At 34.1% G+C, this 15,407-nt stretch overlaps 2 protein-coding genes across 3 annotated transcripts in view; one reads left to right on the top strand and one right to left on the bottom strand.

Moving 5' to 3' along the window:
• The window catches only part of LOC100881827 (dipeptidase 1), a 194,241-nt gene extending 186,078 nt beyond the window's left edge, over window positions 1–8,163 (top strand). Inside the window, exons 2-8 of the mRNA XM_076529334.1 lie at window positions 1,729–2,058; window positions 4,106–4,238; window positions 4,457–4,645; window positions 4,810–5,012; window positions 5,492–5,652; window positions 5,921–6,050; window positions 6,153–8,163. Coding sequence (XP_076385449.1) covers window positions 1,729–2,058; window positions 4,106–4,238; window positions 4,457–4,645; window positions 4,810–5,012; window positions 5,492–5,652; window positions 5,921–6,050; window positions 6,153–6,284 — 1,278 coding nt within the window. The 3' untranslated portion in view covers window positions 6,285–8,163. The remainder of the gene's footprint in view (window positions 1–1,728; window positions 2,059–4,105; window positions 4,239–4,456; window positions 4,646–4,809; window positions 5,013–5,491; window positions 5,653–5,920; window positions 6,051–6,152) is intronic.
• Window positions 1,157–11,773, bottom strand: ida (anaphase promoting complex subunit 5 ida). 2 transcript variants are annotated; one of them, XM_076529333.1, is made up of 16 exons: window positions 11,291–11,773; window positions 11,121–11,170; window positions 10,666–11,045; window positions 10,438–10,591; window positions 10,167–10,348; window positions 9,981–10,094; window positions 9,784–9,913; window positions 9,394–9,696; window positions 9,189–9,310; window positions 8,844–9,111; window positions 8,389–8,778; window positions 6,210–8,274; window positions 5,860–6,072; window positions 5,521–5,723; window positions 4,757–5,009; window positions 1,157–4,659 (listed from the first exon to the last, which is right to left on the bottom strand). In XM_076529333.1, exons 1-11 carry the CDS (start codon window positions 11,433–11,435, stop codon window positions 8,410–8,412), a joined length of 2,217 nt encoding a protein of 738 aa, XP_076385448.1. In that variant the 5' UTR covers window positions 11,436–11,773; the 3' UTR covers window positions 1,157–4,659; window positions 4,757–5,009; window positions 5,521–5,723; window positions 5,860–6,072; window positions 6,210–8,274; window positions 8,389–8,409. The 2 variants fall into 2 exon arrangements, with proteins under 2 accessions (XP_076385448.1, XP_076385447.1); XM_076529332.1 differs by having other exon boundaries at window positions 4,647–5,009.
• Window positions 11,774–15,407: the final 3,634 nt, after the last annotated feature.

Below are 15,407 nucleotides of genomic sequence, written 5' to 3'. Positions count from 1 at the left end.
TAAAAAATTAATCTCAAATTACTAAAATAAGCCTAAAAATGATTAAAAATACCTGATAATATAAATTATTAACTCTTCCATAATTCTTCATAATTAATTCTTTCATCATTTGATTCCGCACAATTTTTTATGATTGTTCTTTTTAATGAAGGAATACAGTATCCGAAAATTATTAACGCGAAAGATACTTTTACGGTACACGCAATTATAAGCGACGTTTACACGCCTAACTAGTTAATTAAACTAGTTTTGAGCTGACGGAGTTCGTGGACCAGCAAGATTTTGGATAACGAAATTACTAGGCGGATATGAAGTTTTGATCGAACGAGCCTTTATGTAACGGAATTTTCTCGATAATTGAGGTTAACGAAATCGATCAGATTATCATTCTATAAAACGATAATTATCTGCATATTACTAGTAATTTATGTTATCAATTTCAATGTGATAAATTAGTGAAGTTTGATATGATCAATTTATTGATTAATGTGTAACTATAAATAAGGACGAGATTAATTCTATTTTTGATCAAAAATGAATACACTGACGAGTATTTTATTTAATTTGTTAAAGCAAGTATTAAATTTTTATAATTATTATACCGAGTTAAAGAATACTTTAAGTTTCCAAGTTTCACAATAAAATTTATTTTAAAAATATTCTAAACAATTACAATATTAGAATAGATATTATAATAGATATATAGCATATTTAATCAATGAAATCGATATTAATTGATTTTTTTATAAAAATTGAACGGGTGACGCCATCTTTCCAGCAAATAGGCTAAACTACACATTTTTTACGACTCGGTAAGTAAATTACCGACTCCGTGCGGTGACCACTTCGCAGTCGGTAAATGTTTTCATCTTGGTTCGTCTTAGTCTAATAAGATGGCGCCAGGAGTAAACTTTTTGGCGGTTTTTTTTTAAATCTTTCATAATAATAAAATACCAGAGTCAATAATTATTATTGCTTTAAACACTGTAATAAAATTTTAATTTCATTATTAAAGCATATGCATTTATAAATAATTAGGAAATTGAAAATATATAATGTTTGATAAACTGAAGATCTAAGAACTAAGCAGAGCACTTTTTTCTGAAGTGTGCAAGAATGGAGTGACAAATTTAGTATAATAAATACTGTATACAAATAGTCAGCAACAAATGTTATATAATAAATAAAGTATACAAGTATTCAACAACAAATTTATTATAATAAATAAAGTATACAACTATGCAATACTAAATAATTATTATTCTTATAAACAAACCTCCTTCTACAAACAATCTTTGTGTACAGAAAAACAATTATATCTTTTTATAATTCAATCTCTTGTTCCACCTCAAAATATTACAAATTTGCAATATCATCAAACTCTTTAAATAAAATTTATGTTATTACTTTTTATTATTTTCAATGAAATCAACAATGCGTCCAATTTCAAAATTAAACTCACAGTGTTTCAAAAACCAACATTTCCTAAATTACAACATTTCCCAAAATTTCCAACATCTACAATATGAAAATCATTGAAAACCTCATAAGAATAACTATTAACATAATTCCCATAATTTGTCATGGTACCAAAAAAAGATCGTTTACCGAAAGTCTGAGTATATAAAATTAACCAAATTCGATTAACAGAGCTTATTTCCAAACTCCGTGTATACAGGAATGTTGTCCAACAATTTTCCATTAACCGATAATGTAATGGTGTTACAGTGTGGTGGTCAGAGCGGTGTCTGGACAGCGAGCGTGATCATACTGATAATTGGAAGCTGGATCGGCAAAGTTGGGCCACGACCAGCCGATGGCGAAATCGCACACCTAACATCACCCAGGGAAAGATTGGAGACCGTGCGACAGGTTCTTTCAGAGGTGCCTTTGATCGACGGCCACAATGACCTACCCTGGAACATCCGAAACTTTGTCCATAATCAGCTGGCCGACTTCGACTTCGACAAAGATCTGCGACAGGTCGCTCCATGGAGCAAGAGCGCGTGGAGTCAGACCGACTTGGTCAGACTTCGTCAAGGGATGGTCGGTGGTCAGGTAACTAGTAGGTCTACGGACCAGATGCCTCATGACCACTTAGAGACGACACTATAGTGGCTTTCGCAACTATCTGTCTGTACAACGGTCCACTATAGTGGCTTTCGAATGTCGTAGATTACATAGCGCCTTGGCTCGCTCTACTGACTCGCGCACCGTTTCAATTGAACGATCATTTTCACATGTTTTGATTCGCACTTTTTTGCCTTCACGTTTTATAAGAGTATTAACAAATCCAAAAGTACATTACAAGTAAATAAAAGGTAACGCCATGTTTAGGCACCGTGGGACCTCTTCGCACTAATGCGATATTTGAAACATTTGGAAATTACATTTTTTGTGAATTTTAAAGAAGTAGATTATCAAAGTTAAAGCATCTTTGGTAAAATTATAATTTAATCATGGAAAACTTCATTTCTATCAGGAGCGAGAATAACCGAATAAACGCAATAAATATTTGCATTCTATGATGCGTGTGACAAAACATAACCGAACCGTTGCTTGAAAAAGCAGAAAGACGTAAGAGAGCGCAGTAATCGCTCCCAAATTACATAATTCAAGAGAGGGCAGCTAAAGTATCTACATCGATCCATTCTATCAATTTCAATATACTCGCATACAGAACAGAATTGTCATTACAGTGTTCTAAAATTTAGAAATACAAAAATTGTTAAAATCAATTATTAAACTTTGTGATTTTTGGATTTACAAATTTTCGTACATATAAGTTAGAACAGTAATCTAATGTAGCATCCAACACCGCAGAAAGTAATTGTCAGTTATTACTCCGTGGTTCGCAGACTTTGGAGACTTTGATGATATTGAACCGACTTCGTGGTTTCGTTTTTGCACACCATAGCCGGGTGTTTCATTATGAGTGTCGTACAGCGTTATTACGTGTTGCCCTTATAAAGAAAGGAACATTTTCTGTGTCACCGTTGACCTGTCTTTAATATCAGACACATCCGCACTGTTGCACAAAACCTTAATGAAAATTCGAAATTCTCTTCCAAATATTGCAGTTTTTTCAGTAGGGTTGCTTTCTTCTTTTCTGCTAATATTAATAATAGTATTAATAAATAAACTGCAATAGTATTAATACATTTCTCTATTATTTATTAATGTTAACATCAATCGTATCAATGTATAATGCACACATATTCTAAAATTATAAACAAAGAAACGATTTTGGGAAAAGATTTCCACATTAAAATCATTCGATTTTAAATACGATCGATGTAATAAAATCGAAGCACCCGGTTTTATCAATGAAAAACATATAACAAGTACACTTTGTTAAGTCGTATCATAATGATCTGTCCAACCATAAATTACAGCAAATTTTCATGCGGAGGATTATTTATAGACGCTACGTGATACCATTATTTGCGGTACGGTAAATCATACGCGTAGAACCACGCTCGTAAAATTTGTCACGGTTGTACGCTACGAAATAATGAGTAATAAATTCGAGGGCAATAATGGACAGCGATCTTATTAAACTTCGACAATCAACTGAAATTCGAATGTGCTTTAATTGTAATCATAATCACCGGATATTTATAAATATATCTTTACGCGTTTGATAAGATTTCCATCAAAAACCAAACTGATATTCTTTTTGATTAAATCTTGATTGATGTAACTCGAATTGTTACACAACAATTACTGATATATATCACTAACAGAAGATAAAAATAATTAATTCAGTTTAGTAAAATTAGTTCTTTTTTCCACCAAACTTTCAATACTTTGAATAGCAAACTTTTGCAATCTTACATTACTTTCTAAATAAATGATATACTACGAATTATTACGTTCAAAAATGTTATTTAAAGTACTTTATTAACTCTGCCGTCCTCTTAAACTGTTCAAAAGGTTTAACATCCCTCTGGGCTCAGTATTTACACCGCCGAGGCCTTCAATGATTTATTTTAACCTGCTCGAAACACCGTGCTATAATTAAAAATTATTGTAGTACACCTGGGAAAATCAGTTAATTAACCAAAGAATAATCCTAATGAATAACGGTTTTTTTTCTTCATAGTTTTGGGCTGCTTATGTGCCGTGCGAGTCGCAGCATCTCAACGCGGTGCAGCTGACTCTGGAGCAGGTGGACCTCATTAAGAGGCTCATAGAAAAATATTCGCAACACATGCAGTTTGCTGCATCTTCAAGAGGTGCGTATAAAACTCTCCGAATGCTTAAAACTGCCGAAACAAGTCACTATGTTCCCAAATTTTGTACTTTCTACATTAACCTTCATAAACTATTACTTACTGTATATTCTCTATAAATTATATTTACGTTCTGTTATCTTAGTATAAAAGGAAAAGCTTGTTTTTATATACTAGAATGTTTCTAATGCACGGACGAACTAATGAAATTAAATTTTCAGAAATCTTGGAGGCTCATGGAAGAGGGAGGATAGCTTCCCTCATCGGAGTGGAGGGTGGACATAGTCTAGGAAGTAGTTTAGCCGTTTTAAGAACGCTATATCAATTGGGTGTTCGATATCTCACGCTCACGCACACCTGTAACACACCTTGGGCAAAAAGCTCGTCGGTAGAAGACGAGGACGAAGATGGTAGGCGTGATTTCCTTTAACAGAAGTCAAAATCTTATGCTGATGTCGAGAATTAATAATACTAATAATATACATTAATTAAAAAGCATGTAAACATGAAGAGATTTTTACTTTAGGGTAAATGTTTCAGAGATGGAGAAAGAAAACTGATGAGTTTGTTCCAGGAGGCGGTCTAACAGCGTTTGGAAGAGCAGTGGTTCAAGAAATGAATAGGCTGGGGATGCTGATAGACCTTAGTCACACAGCAAGAGCTACCATGAGGGATGCTTTAAGGGTCAGCAGAGCACCCCTCATTTTTTCTCATTCCTCCGCCTTTGCCATTTGTAATTCGTCGAGAAACGTTCCTGACGATATTCTGAAGCAGCTGGTACGAAAAAATACATTGATTATTCAATATTATAAAAAAGTCTCTTATAAATACTTATTTTAAAGTCTCTTATAAGTATGATAGTATTTATAAGTCTCTTATAAAAAAGTCTCTTATGAATACTTATTGTAATAAGTCTCTTATAAATACTTATTTTAAAGTCTCTTATAAGTATGATAGTATTTATAAGTCTCTTATAAAAAAGTCTCTTATAAATACTTATTGTAATAAGTCTCTTATAAATACTTATTTTAAAGTCTCTTATAAGTATAATAGTATTTATAAGTCTCTTATAAAAAAGTCTCTTATGAATACTTATTGTAATAAGTCTCTTATAAATACTTATTTTAAAGTCTCCTATAAGTATAATAATATTTATAAGTCTCTTATAAATACTTATTTATAAAAGTCTCTTACAAATACTTTAATAATCTGTAATTCTCTTTGAGCAGATAAAAATGTACTAATTTCATTTACAGGCTGCTAATGGTGGATTAGTGATGGTGACCTTTTATAATTACTTCGTGAAATGTGGCTCTCAAGCCAGCGTTTCAGATGTCGCAGAGCACATTTACTACATTAGAAACTTAATTGGCGTGGACCACATCGGCGTCGGTGGCGATTTTGATGGCATCAACAAGTAAGAGTCCATTTAAAAATTTTGTCTTTGACTCGTTTGCAAGTTTAAACTCCAGGACACTTGCCATTTACCTAAAACATGAATACTGATCAGAATCTCTTAGTATTGAATTTATGATAAAGAACAAATTATCTGGTTCCATTAATCTAAATAAACTCAGATCTTAACGCATTTGAAATGCAAACCTTGTAAACTCAAATACTTTACTTTTTTATTGACTTCCTAAGGACTTGAATGATATCATTCGGGAATTATATTCCGTTGACAGGACACCACGAGGTCTCGAAGATGTTTCAAAGTATCCAGAATTGTTCGCCGAACTTCTTCGCAGTGGCAAGTGGAACGTGCTGGACTTGAAGAAAGTTGCTGGTCTAAATTTGTTGAGAGTCTTGCGGCAGGTTGGAACTTAATTTCCCAGCTCTGAAATTTGAATTGGACAAATGTACAATTATTCTGATTTTAAAAAAGAAGTAAATGGTAATAGAGGATGTTTGATACAGGTGGAGCGAGTAAGGGACGACATGAGAACCGCAGGAGTAACACCATCTGAAGAGTACCTCCAAGATTCCCCTGACACGATTGGCAGTTGTGCGCTGGATATCAACTCCGTGCAAAGAGTCATGGAAGTCTGATTCTATCAATCCGTTGTGTTTCTGTATAACGTGTAAATTACTTCTGTATGACCTCCCTGCCGTCCTATTCTCGATAACGGATGCTATCCCGTCAGAGACAGGAAAATCATGATGAACAGTTCTGGAGGAAAGGGCTTCTCGTTGCTTGATTCTTGTGCGACCTGCCCCGCCTACGAAGTCTGTCCCTTTTTAGATGCTCAATCAGAATAATGTTAGACGAAAAGATGAAGGAAACCTACCTCGAACGAAAATATCGCGAACACAGTACACGTAGCTTGACATCTAATTTCTTCGTTTCAGACACAATTATTTTTAACGTGTCTTTGTATAAATACATTCATTCATTTTGTAATTGTTCTAGTGATACACGATTGTATTTTGCGTATGATTTTCTTCTTTTTTTATTGAAGTAAGATGCAATTATGCTTTATAAATAATATTACAAATGATGATCAGCAATAATTTAAACACAATGGCGTTTCATTCTTAAAATTAATAATTCCAAAAGTTTTAAACAAATTTGCAATATGTTAATGTATCTACAACACATGACTGCCAAAACAATACATCATACAAATAGTAAATAATAACTTGAGTTAACTTAATTGATTATAAATATGTTGATCTTTCAGTCACATTGATCAGTTGCCTTTGTAACTCTCAGTTTAATGCTTTATTACAAAAATTCAGTTTATCTTTATGAATTTATTAAGAAGGAATGAAAAATATTAAAAACGCTAAGATGGCCAGAGGCTGTGTAATTAAATAAGTTTGAGAGAAGCTATTAAATAAATTTAATCTAGAATTAAAATAAAGTATCTGCCATTAGAAACAAACTCTGCAAACTTTCATCTAATTTTCTGTAAGAAATTGAGTTTATTGCGTGATTCGTGCATAATTTAGTTGTAGCACGCCTGAACAAATGAAAAGATGGTGACAATATAGTAAACCGTGACATTGCTGTATCTAGAAAAATCAAAAAAAAGAAGTATTGTGTGTAAACCCGGCTGTGTATCTTCGTACGTCTTCCCCACTCTGTTGTATTGTAAAGTGAGCACCTGTGTTTGAAACAAGAAAACATTACAGGTTTATTTGAAATAAGTTATTGTAATCGTTAAACGAAAGACATGTTTTCGAAAATAAAAAACATATCCGATTAAAATGAAAATGTAATTGCAAAATGAGTCTCACTATTAGCACTATAGGAAGAATAATTAACAATGTGAAGGAAACAAATGCTTTTTTCGAATATAGAGAATCTTGAATAAGATAAAAATTGCTCACAGAAGACGTCACTGATAGAATTCAAAACCTATATGCGTGTTTCTTGACGTGTTGTACCGGATGTAATCTATCACTTATACACATCCAAACTTTCCTCAACAAAGCATCATCTAATGTCTTTGACGTGTCACCGAAATTGTCGGGGTTAATACTCCTAGAAAGGATCGCATTTTTTGGTGAAAATTCATCCTTGCAATTTCCGTGTACCGTCGCTCACCTATCTGTGTCTCGTGTGCACTTATTACATGATTCGTGCGAGTTGAATCTTCATAAAGAATCAAGATGACGTTGCGAAATAAGTGAAACATGAAAACAACTCGCATGAATTGTACTCATACTTATATAAGAATAAAGTGCATGAATCATATGCTAGCGTGTGAATGATTGTAATATAGGAATAGATAAAAATACGTGATCAAACAAGGACATAATTTCCTTTCTATTTCTGTATCATTTCTTCAACACGCTCGTGCATTCTACTCTTATATTTCTATGAATGTACCTAACTCCTGTATCGGAGTAGGTAGAAAACTAGATTATCAAAACTTCCGTTGTATCTTTGCAGCGGATTCTATAAATAAATGTTTCTATTGTATGCTTGTCGTTATTCGTATCCTCGCTTTTCCTCAAGTTCCATTTCTTTCACAAATCTGATTCGTTGTGAAATTTATTAATTTTGGAAGCATAATATGCATATCATAGGCAACTATAGCAGTTGATATAAATGTTTTAAAATTAATATAAATACATAAACAGAATAAAAATTAAGAAGTAAATACTTTATTTATAAATACAAAAAAGATACTTCAATTCCATGTACCTTTTATTTATGCTTATTCTTTTAATACAAAGACAAATTATCCAGTTTTGTAAGTAGTTGTTGGTCGAGCTGACGAAATTCAAAAGCACATTGGTTTCGTTCAGTTTTGAGATCAATCTCGTGGCATAATAGAGATTCTAAACACAATGTCGTTCGAAGTCTTCCAAATGCTTCGACTTTTGTAAAATAATCTTTCGCTTTAGAAAGTATTTTAATTGCTTTTAAAATCACTTCTTTTCGTGCTTTATCGCTTGCAGGAGCGGTAGCAACTAAACATTTCGCATATAAAACAAACGCTCTACCTTGATCATAATATCCTCCATGAGCTAAGATTTGAGTAATTACTTCCTCCACTAAATTTAATGCTAAGGTCGGCATATTCATTATTAACTGAAATATTAATGGAATCAATAATTATTAATATAACGGTATTAGAAATTAATTAAATTTATTACCTGAATATTTGCAAGATGCATTTTAATTAATGCTTCGTAATAAGATAAATGGTTTTTTACAGCCAATTCTAAGGCTGTATTAAGAAGCACTAGAGAATTTGCTCCTGCAATTCTATTCTCTGGTGAAACAGATGCACACATTAACTGACTTGAAAGAATCATAGCTCGTATTCTATTTTGAGGTATAATTTGTTCATCCTTCTCGATACTGTCAATGCACTCTAAACCTTTGGGATAGTCTCCTTTGCCTAAATAAACTTCTGCCAACCTGAAAATTGTTTTCCATGTAAAATTTATGTAAATAAAGAGTATTCACGTGTCATTTTAAAATAAATATTACTATACCTAAATTTACATTCCAATGAATCTAAACTTGATATATTTGATGCTATTGCTTCAGCTTCACTCCATTTTTCTTGTCTCACTGATTGTGTGAATATATAAAGTTGCTCGCTCAACATCCATATCTATGAAGTAGTCATAGGAAATGTTATAAACATGTCACATACATTTATTTAATTAAGATAAAAATTATATTTGTCAATAATACCTTATTACAAGGTTCATTAGGAAACCTTTCTTTAGCATGAGCAAGTACAATGTCAACCAAAGAATATTCACCAAATTCTACTAAAATATTTGCAACGTTAACAACAGCCTGACACGTAGATGGTCCATTGAACATGTGTTGTTTTTTATCCCCTGTATTATGTAAAAGTAACAGTTGCGCGCAAATTGAAGACATCTCGGTCTTACCATAATACGCCCATAATGCACATTTTTCAGCATACGTCATTGACATTAAATCTATCATGGAATGTTGACAATTCAAAACGTCAGATTTTGTCAAAGTCTGCGATTAAAAGTTTAATTATCGTTAAATATTAAATAAACATAATATTTCTAAAATTGTAACAATTACATTTATGTAGACTTATACCTCAAACACCTGCGATGGATTCTTAGCTTCTAAAGCAGAGTTATGTGCGTATGCAATAAGACCTAATCCAGTTGTATGAGTTATTCCTAACATACTCGCTTTACCGACGGATCTTTCTATAAGAGGCCCTCTAAAAATACATCAATGATATGATGATTAATACGTATCAGTACTTATTAAGTAATTTCAAAACTTACTTTTGCCTAGTAGTTAAATAGTACATCCAAGCATGAGCTAATTGTAAACATACATTATCACCAGCTTCTTGTGCCATCATGATAGCTTCTTTTAAAGCAGCTTGTGCTACTTCTCTTTTAAAAGAAAAAAAACATTAACACAAAATCGATTTAGTAATCAACTTGAAAGTTTGTATTAGAACATACTTATGATTAAATTGAGCATGTAGAACCGCTAAATTTAAAGCTGCATATCTAAAGATACGAGGCCTATCTTCAGGTGCAGAACGATTTTCCATAGCAGCTAATCTATCGAAACAATGATATAGACTATCTACAGCCCCACAATATTCGTTAACTCTTAAGCAATTTAAGTAACTTAAATAATGCTGAAACAATTAAGAAATAAATAATATAAAGACATTTTTGTTTACACTTACATGTAAACAGAAAAATACTCTTACCACACAGTACTCACAGCTTCAGCATAATAAGGACTGCAACTTAAAAGTTCTCGTACAAGAACTTGTAGCTCTGCAGGGGGCATTGCTTTGTGTTCATCTGTCTGCAGTGCATGCGCTTGTTGTGCAACAAGTAATTCTGCCTGCCTTCCACCCCAAGTTGTTTTAATTCTGTTGATGATATAACATATTGTAATTTAAATAAAGAAAATACAAATAAAACTTGTACAAAAAAAATAACATACTCATTCGAATAAGAATCATCTAGTTTAGAACCCATACAAATACCAGAACTTTCGGAAGTATTAGTTCTTCTTTCTAAATATTTTTTTAAAGCTTCATAGAGTGCAACTACTTGATCAAAAGGTAATTTCTCAAAAAAAATAATAACCCTCCTTATATATAATCCCAGAACAGAATTTTTATTCAGCGCAGGCAAAGAAAGAGAATGATCTAAAGTTGGTTTCATCAGACGTCCAACACTATCAAATAGATCTAATAGTCCTTCGACTCCTTTTCCTTTCAACACATTTAATTGCACCTCCAACTGATGAGCAAAACGATGCAAAATATATTCAGAAGAGTATAATATATTCAATAATGCATTAAACTCCATATCTGGTGACTGAAAAAAGAAATATTATACTTGTTGAAATCAAAATTATATATATAAATAACTATAATAATGACTAACACTTACTTGAATCAATTTTAATGCAGCTAAACAAAAGTCACGTCTTTCAACAATTGCTATAAAAAAATTACATTATTATTAATAGTATATTGGTTTTCACATGTTGTTGATTGTAGAGAATTACAAATATTATATTACAGCACTGTAACATTTAGAAATGTCAAAAATAAAAATACCTTTTGTTGTTTCATTACAATATTCTTTAATTAAAATGACAGTTGCAACTTTGTATGGCGTTAAAGTTTCCTTCTGTACACGTTTTATATTTCCATCAATATTCATTAAATCTACAGACATACTGAATAACGTTTTACAACACATATAATTAAAAGAATTATATAATTTTCATTGTATACAAACAAACAAATTTTATTAAAGAAACATAAACAACCAACGTGTATTCAGTGACTACAGAATTAAACGTAGTTCACTATTTTCGCCGTAAGAGACCTCTGAAGCAGTGTTGGACAGTCGTGAGATTTTATCTCACGCGAGAGCTTTATGCGCATACGTCAGCTGATGTCACAGCTTGCTGCCAATGCCGTACCTAGCCGGTACACGCAGTGGTGACTGATGAGGGCACCTTAATGAGCCCAAATAATTTTTCAAAAATTCTTATAATTGCATTGTAAACTATGAATGTATAGGTTGGGTTAGATTACATTAGACTGGGTTAGGTTAGTTATATATATGACTGTATAAATCAATACAACTACATACAGGGTGTCCCGCAATTAGTGTAGGACCCGAAAAGGGGTGGTAGGTGGGGCGATTCTGAACAACTTTTTCCTTTGCCAAAATATTGGTTGAGGCTCCATTTTCGAGTTATTAGCAAAAAACACTGACCAATGAGAGCGTGCATAGACTGGGCGCGCGAAAGCGTGAGCGACAGCTTCGAATATGACGGCCGATCGTCGTCGTGAACAAACGTATTGATACCGTCGGTATAACGTCGGTATAACGTCGGTATATCGTCGGTATAACGTCGGTATAACAGGAAGCTATTAGGTAAATTGAATAATGAATTAAGAAGTTAAGAATAATATTAAGTTCTTCGTAATTCGTGAATGGGAGATAAACCAATTAGTTGTTGTTTACCCAGACCAAGTATCTTGTATTTATTTTAAGCCTTCAAAAAGGAAAAAGAATAAATTCACGAAAATTCATTCTGTCGATTATTCTAATGAAGCAAATGAATAAATTCACGTTTCAAAACGAATGAGTACCTTCCCTACGAAATGGGATAAAATTGGAATAAAATATCTAATGCAGTACCTCATTGAAGTGAAATGAATCAATTGCTGCGTACGTATAATTTTAAAAATACGGAAACAACTTAAATAAAACTTACCCATTGATTCATGAAAAAACTAGCTTCGATAAAAAATATTTGTGTCACCGGGTAGATCCACCGATCAGAGCATTAACAGCTGATATCCTGGCAGGGTCAATGAACTCTCAATTTATTTCACTGTCTCTTTCTAATAATTGTACAACATAAGCACAACCGGTAAACGGACCGAATAAAAACGCGTGAACGATTATTCATAGATATGTATGTTTAACGATACGCTATATTCTCATTATAAGGTATCCGAATTGAGGAATCGATATTATATTGTATTTTATTAGAAGACATTGTTAGAATGGCCACGGATCGCGGTTTCGTTCTCGATCGCGAGGCATACGTCGCGAACGGTTGCTATGCAACGATGATCTGTTGAACGACTGCGGCGTCGATCGACAGTCATCGTTTATTGTCGAAATATACGTGTTGAAATAAAATGTATAGTTGTTTTTTAATAAAAAATTCTGTTTTCTTGCTTTCAAGATAATATAGTTTAAATTATTTATGAATATTTGTTTATGTGTTTTCATTCGTCATATTTATGTGTTGAACTCACAGTGAAAATTAGTGAAAATTAGTGAAAAATGACAGAAAAAAGTGATAATGAAAACTAATAATGAAGGGTGACAGTGAAGTTTCTTGAGAGTTTTTTCAGAGTTTCTATTATTTATGAGAACAGTAGGGATCGGTGGATTGGCCCAGTGACAGAGATGCATTTTCATCGTGATTATTTGCGGTTCAATGGGTGAGTTACATTTAAATTTATTAATTATTCAATTCAAATTTTTATTTGTTGAATAGAAAAGTTATTTAATTTTTTAAAAATGAGAATTTGTTCTTTTTCATCATCACAATATCGAACGAAAATAATTTTCCATATTTTATCCATTATTTCTTTGCCATAACGAATAAGCGTATCGAATAAATTCGATTTACTTTGATTACGTGAGTAGAGACTAATTTTGTTATTTCTTATTCATGAATAAATGATAATTCAACAATAATCCAGATTTTTTTATTCATTATTTAATGTAACTTTCCTGTAACAGCTTTCTATTATACCGACGTTATTCCGACGTTATACCGACGTTATACCGACAGTATCGATACATTTGTTCACGACGACGATCGGCCGTCATATTTCGAAGCTTTTGCTCACGCTTTCGCGCACCCGGTCTATGCGCGCTCTCATTGGTCAGTGTTTTTTGCTAATAACTCGAAAATGGAGCCTCAACCAATATTTTGGCAAAGGAAAAAGTTGTTCGGAATCGCCCCACCTACCACCCCTTTTCGGGTCCTACACTAATTGCGGGACACCCTGTATACATATATTATAAGTAAAATTACAATCGTAGCTCTTAAATTCTAAATTCTAATTCTAAATTAAATTCTAATCGTAGCTCTTAGCTCGGTATAGTTCTCTGAAGATTTTTTAAAGCCTTCAAAGAACTATACCAATTACCAGGTCACACCACGTGGAGGTGGCTACGATAGCGACCCACCCTAACTCCAAATCCCTTCCTCCCACCAAATGCAAACCTCATTTATCAGAAGGATAAATGAGTTTTAACTCTACTCAGCTCATACGCTCGCATGTACAAGTTCTTTACCACAATCCAGTAAAGAGCTTGTATCACACACACACACGCACATACATTAACTTAATACAAATTGCATAGGATCCTACGCATACGCTTAACTTATTCTAAACGCCGCAGGGTACCTCTACTTCTAAGCTTGCACTCTTATAATCTATGATGAAGTAAAAAAGCAAAGGGGCAAAAAAGAAAGTTAGAAGAACTTTCTGTGAAAAAGGGGAACCGTATTTTTCGCCAAGTGAACCTCGCTTTCCATGGGTCAAAGGGTAGTCCATAATGGCTTACGTGAACCACGACGGCAAAGATGAACCGAAGATACCTTTGGCAAGAACGAGTGATACACCCCAGTTGGCGGAGGGTTCCCATTTCCCCCAGCGCTCTCGCGTCTTACTACAGAGAGGATACCCAGACCGTGATGCCCCTTGGCAGAATGGCGGCGGGTCGGGGAGGCACATCAGAGTATGAGAGGTGCCAACCCCGATCCGCCCCGCCGGGCAAAGAATATCACTCGCGCTACACCGGCACTTACAGCTCACCTCTACCGCGTATTCACAGCGCTATGAACCCCCCATGATCCACTTGGGCGCAGAACGATTGACAAAAAATAAGGGGATATACTACAAGCTAACGAAAGTTAGAAGAACATTCTGTCAAAAAGGAAAGAAAGTTAGAAGAACTTTCTGCGAAAAGGAGGACAGTATTTTTCGCCAAGTGAACCTCGCCTTCCATGGGTCAAAGGGTGGTCCATAGTGACTTACGTGAACCACGGAACAGAGATGAACCGAAAGTACTGGCAAGAACGAGTGACACATCCGCGGAGGGTTTCCCGTTTCTCCCCGCTTACGTTTAAAGTAAGTCTTACTGCAGAGAGGAAACCCTGCCGTGAGGCACCCGATCGAGACGGAACATCAATCGATCGGCCCCGCAGAGATGTGTCCCTGGCGCTACACCAGCACTTGCAGCTCACCTCTGCCGCGAATTCACAGCGCTATGAACCCCCAATGATCCATTTGGGTTCGGACCAATTGACAAAAAATAACGGGGTACACTACAAGCTAACGCGTACAAAGTTGGAGGACTGAGAAGATGAGTACAATTTAGAATGAGAGGCACTTACAAGGACCCACCCGCCCTGCCCACGAGCACACTTAACTTAGAATTAACGCACGCATAAAATTAGCTTAGAACGAACGCACGCGTAAAATTAGCTTAAAACAAACGCACGCATCCCTCGATGATCCCACGATGATGCCACGATGATCCCTCGATGATTGACGTCTTCAATGATGACCTATTACCTATAGAATAAATAGGTGTATCAATAATTCATGCTGACATTTAAATTTA

Source organism: Megachile rotundata, chromosome 3 (assembly GCF_050947335.1).
Source record: "Megachile rotundata isolate GNS110a chromosome 3, iyMegRotu1, whole genome shotgun sequence".
Lineage (NCBI taxonomy): Eukaryota > Metazoa > Arthropoda > Insecta > Hymenoptera > Megachilidae > Megachile > Megachile rotundata.
Note: the sequence above shows the minus strand (reverse complement) of the source record. Positions and strands in the feature narration are given on the sequence as shown.

Excerpts from the sequence above, each read along its gene's own strand:
- ida (XM_076529333.1), bottom strand. The coding sequence starts at position 11,435 with ATGTGTTGTAAAACGTTATTCAGTATGTCTGTAGATTTAATGAATATT. Across the intron at positions 10,349-10,437 it reads GTCCTTATTATGCTGAAGCT|CATTATTTAAGTTACTTAAA; the intron begins GTGAGTACTGTG and ends TAATTGTTTCAG. Across the intron at positions 8,779-8,843 it reads TGCATCTTGCAAATATTCAG|TTAATAATGAATATGCCGAC; the intron begins GTAATAAATTTA and ends TTAATATTTCAG.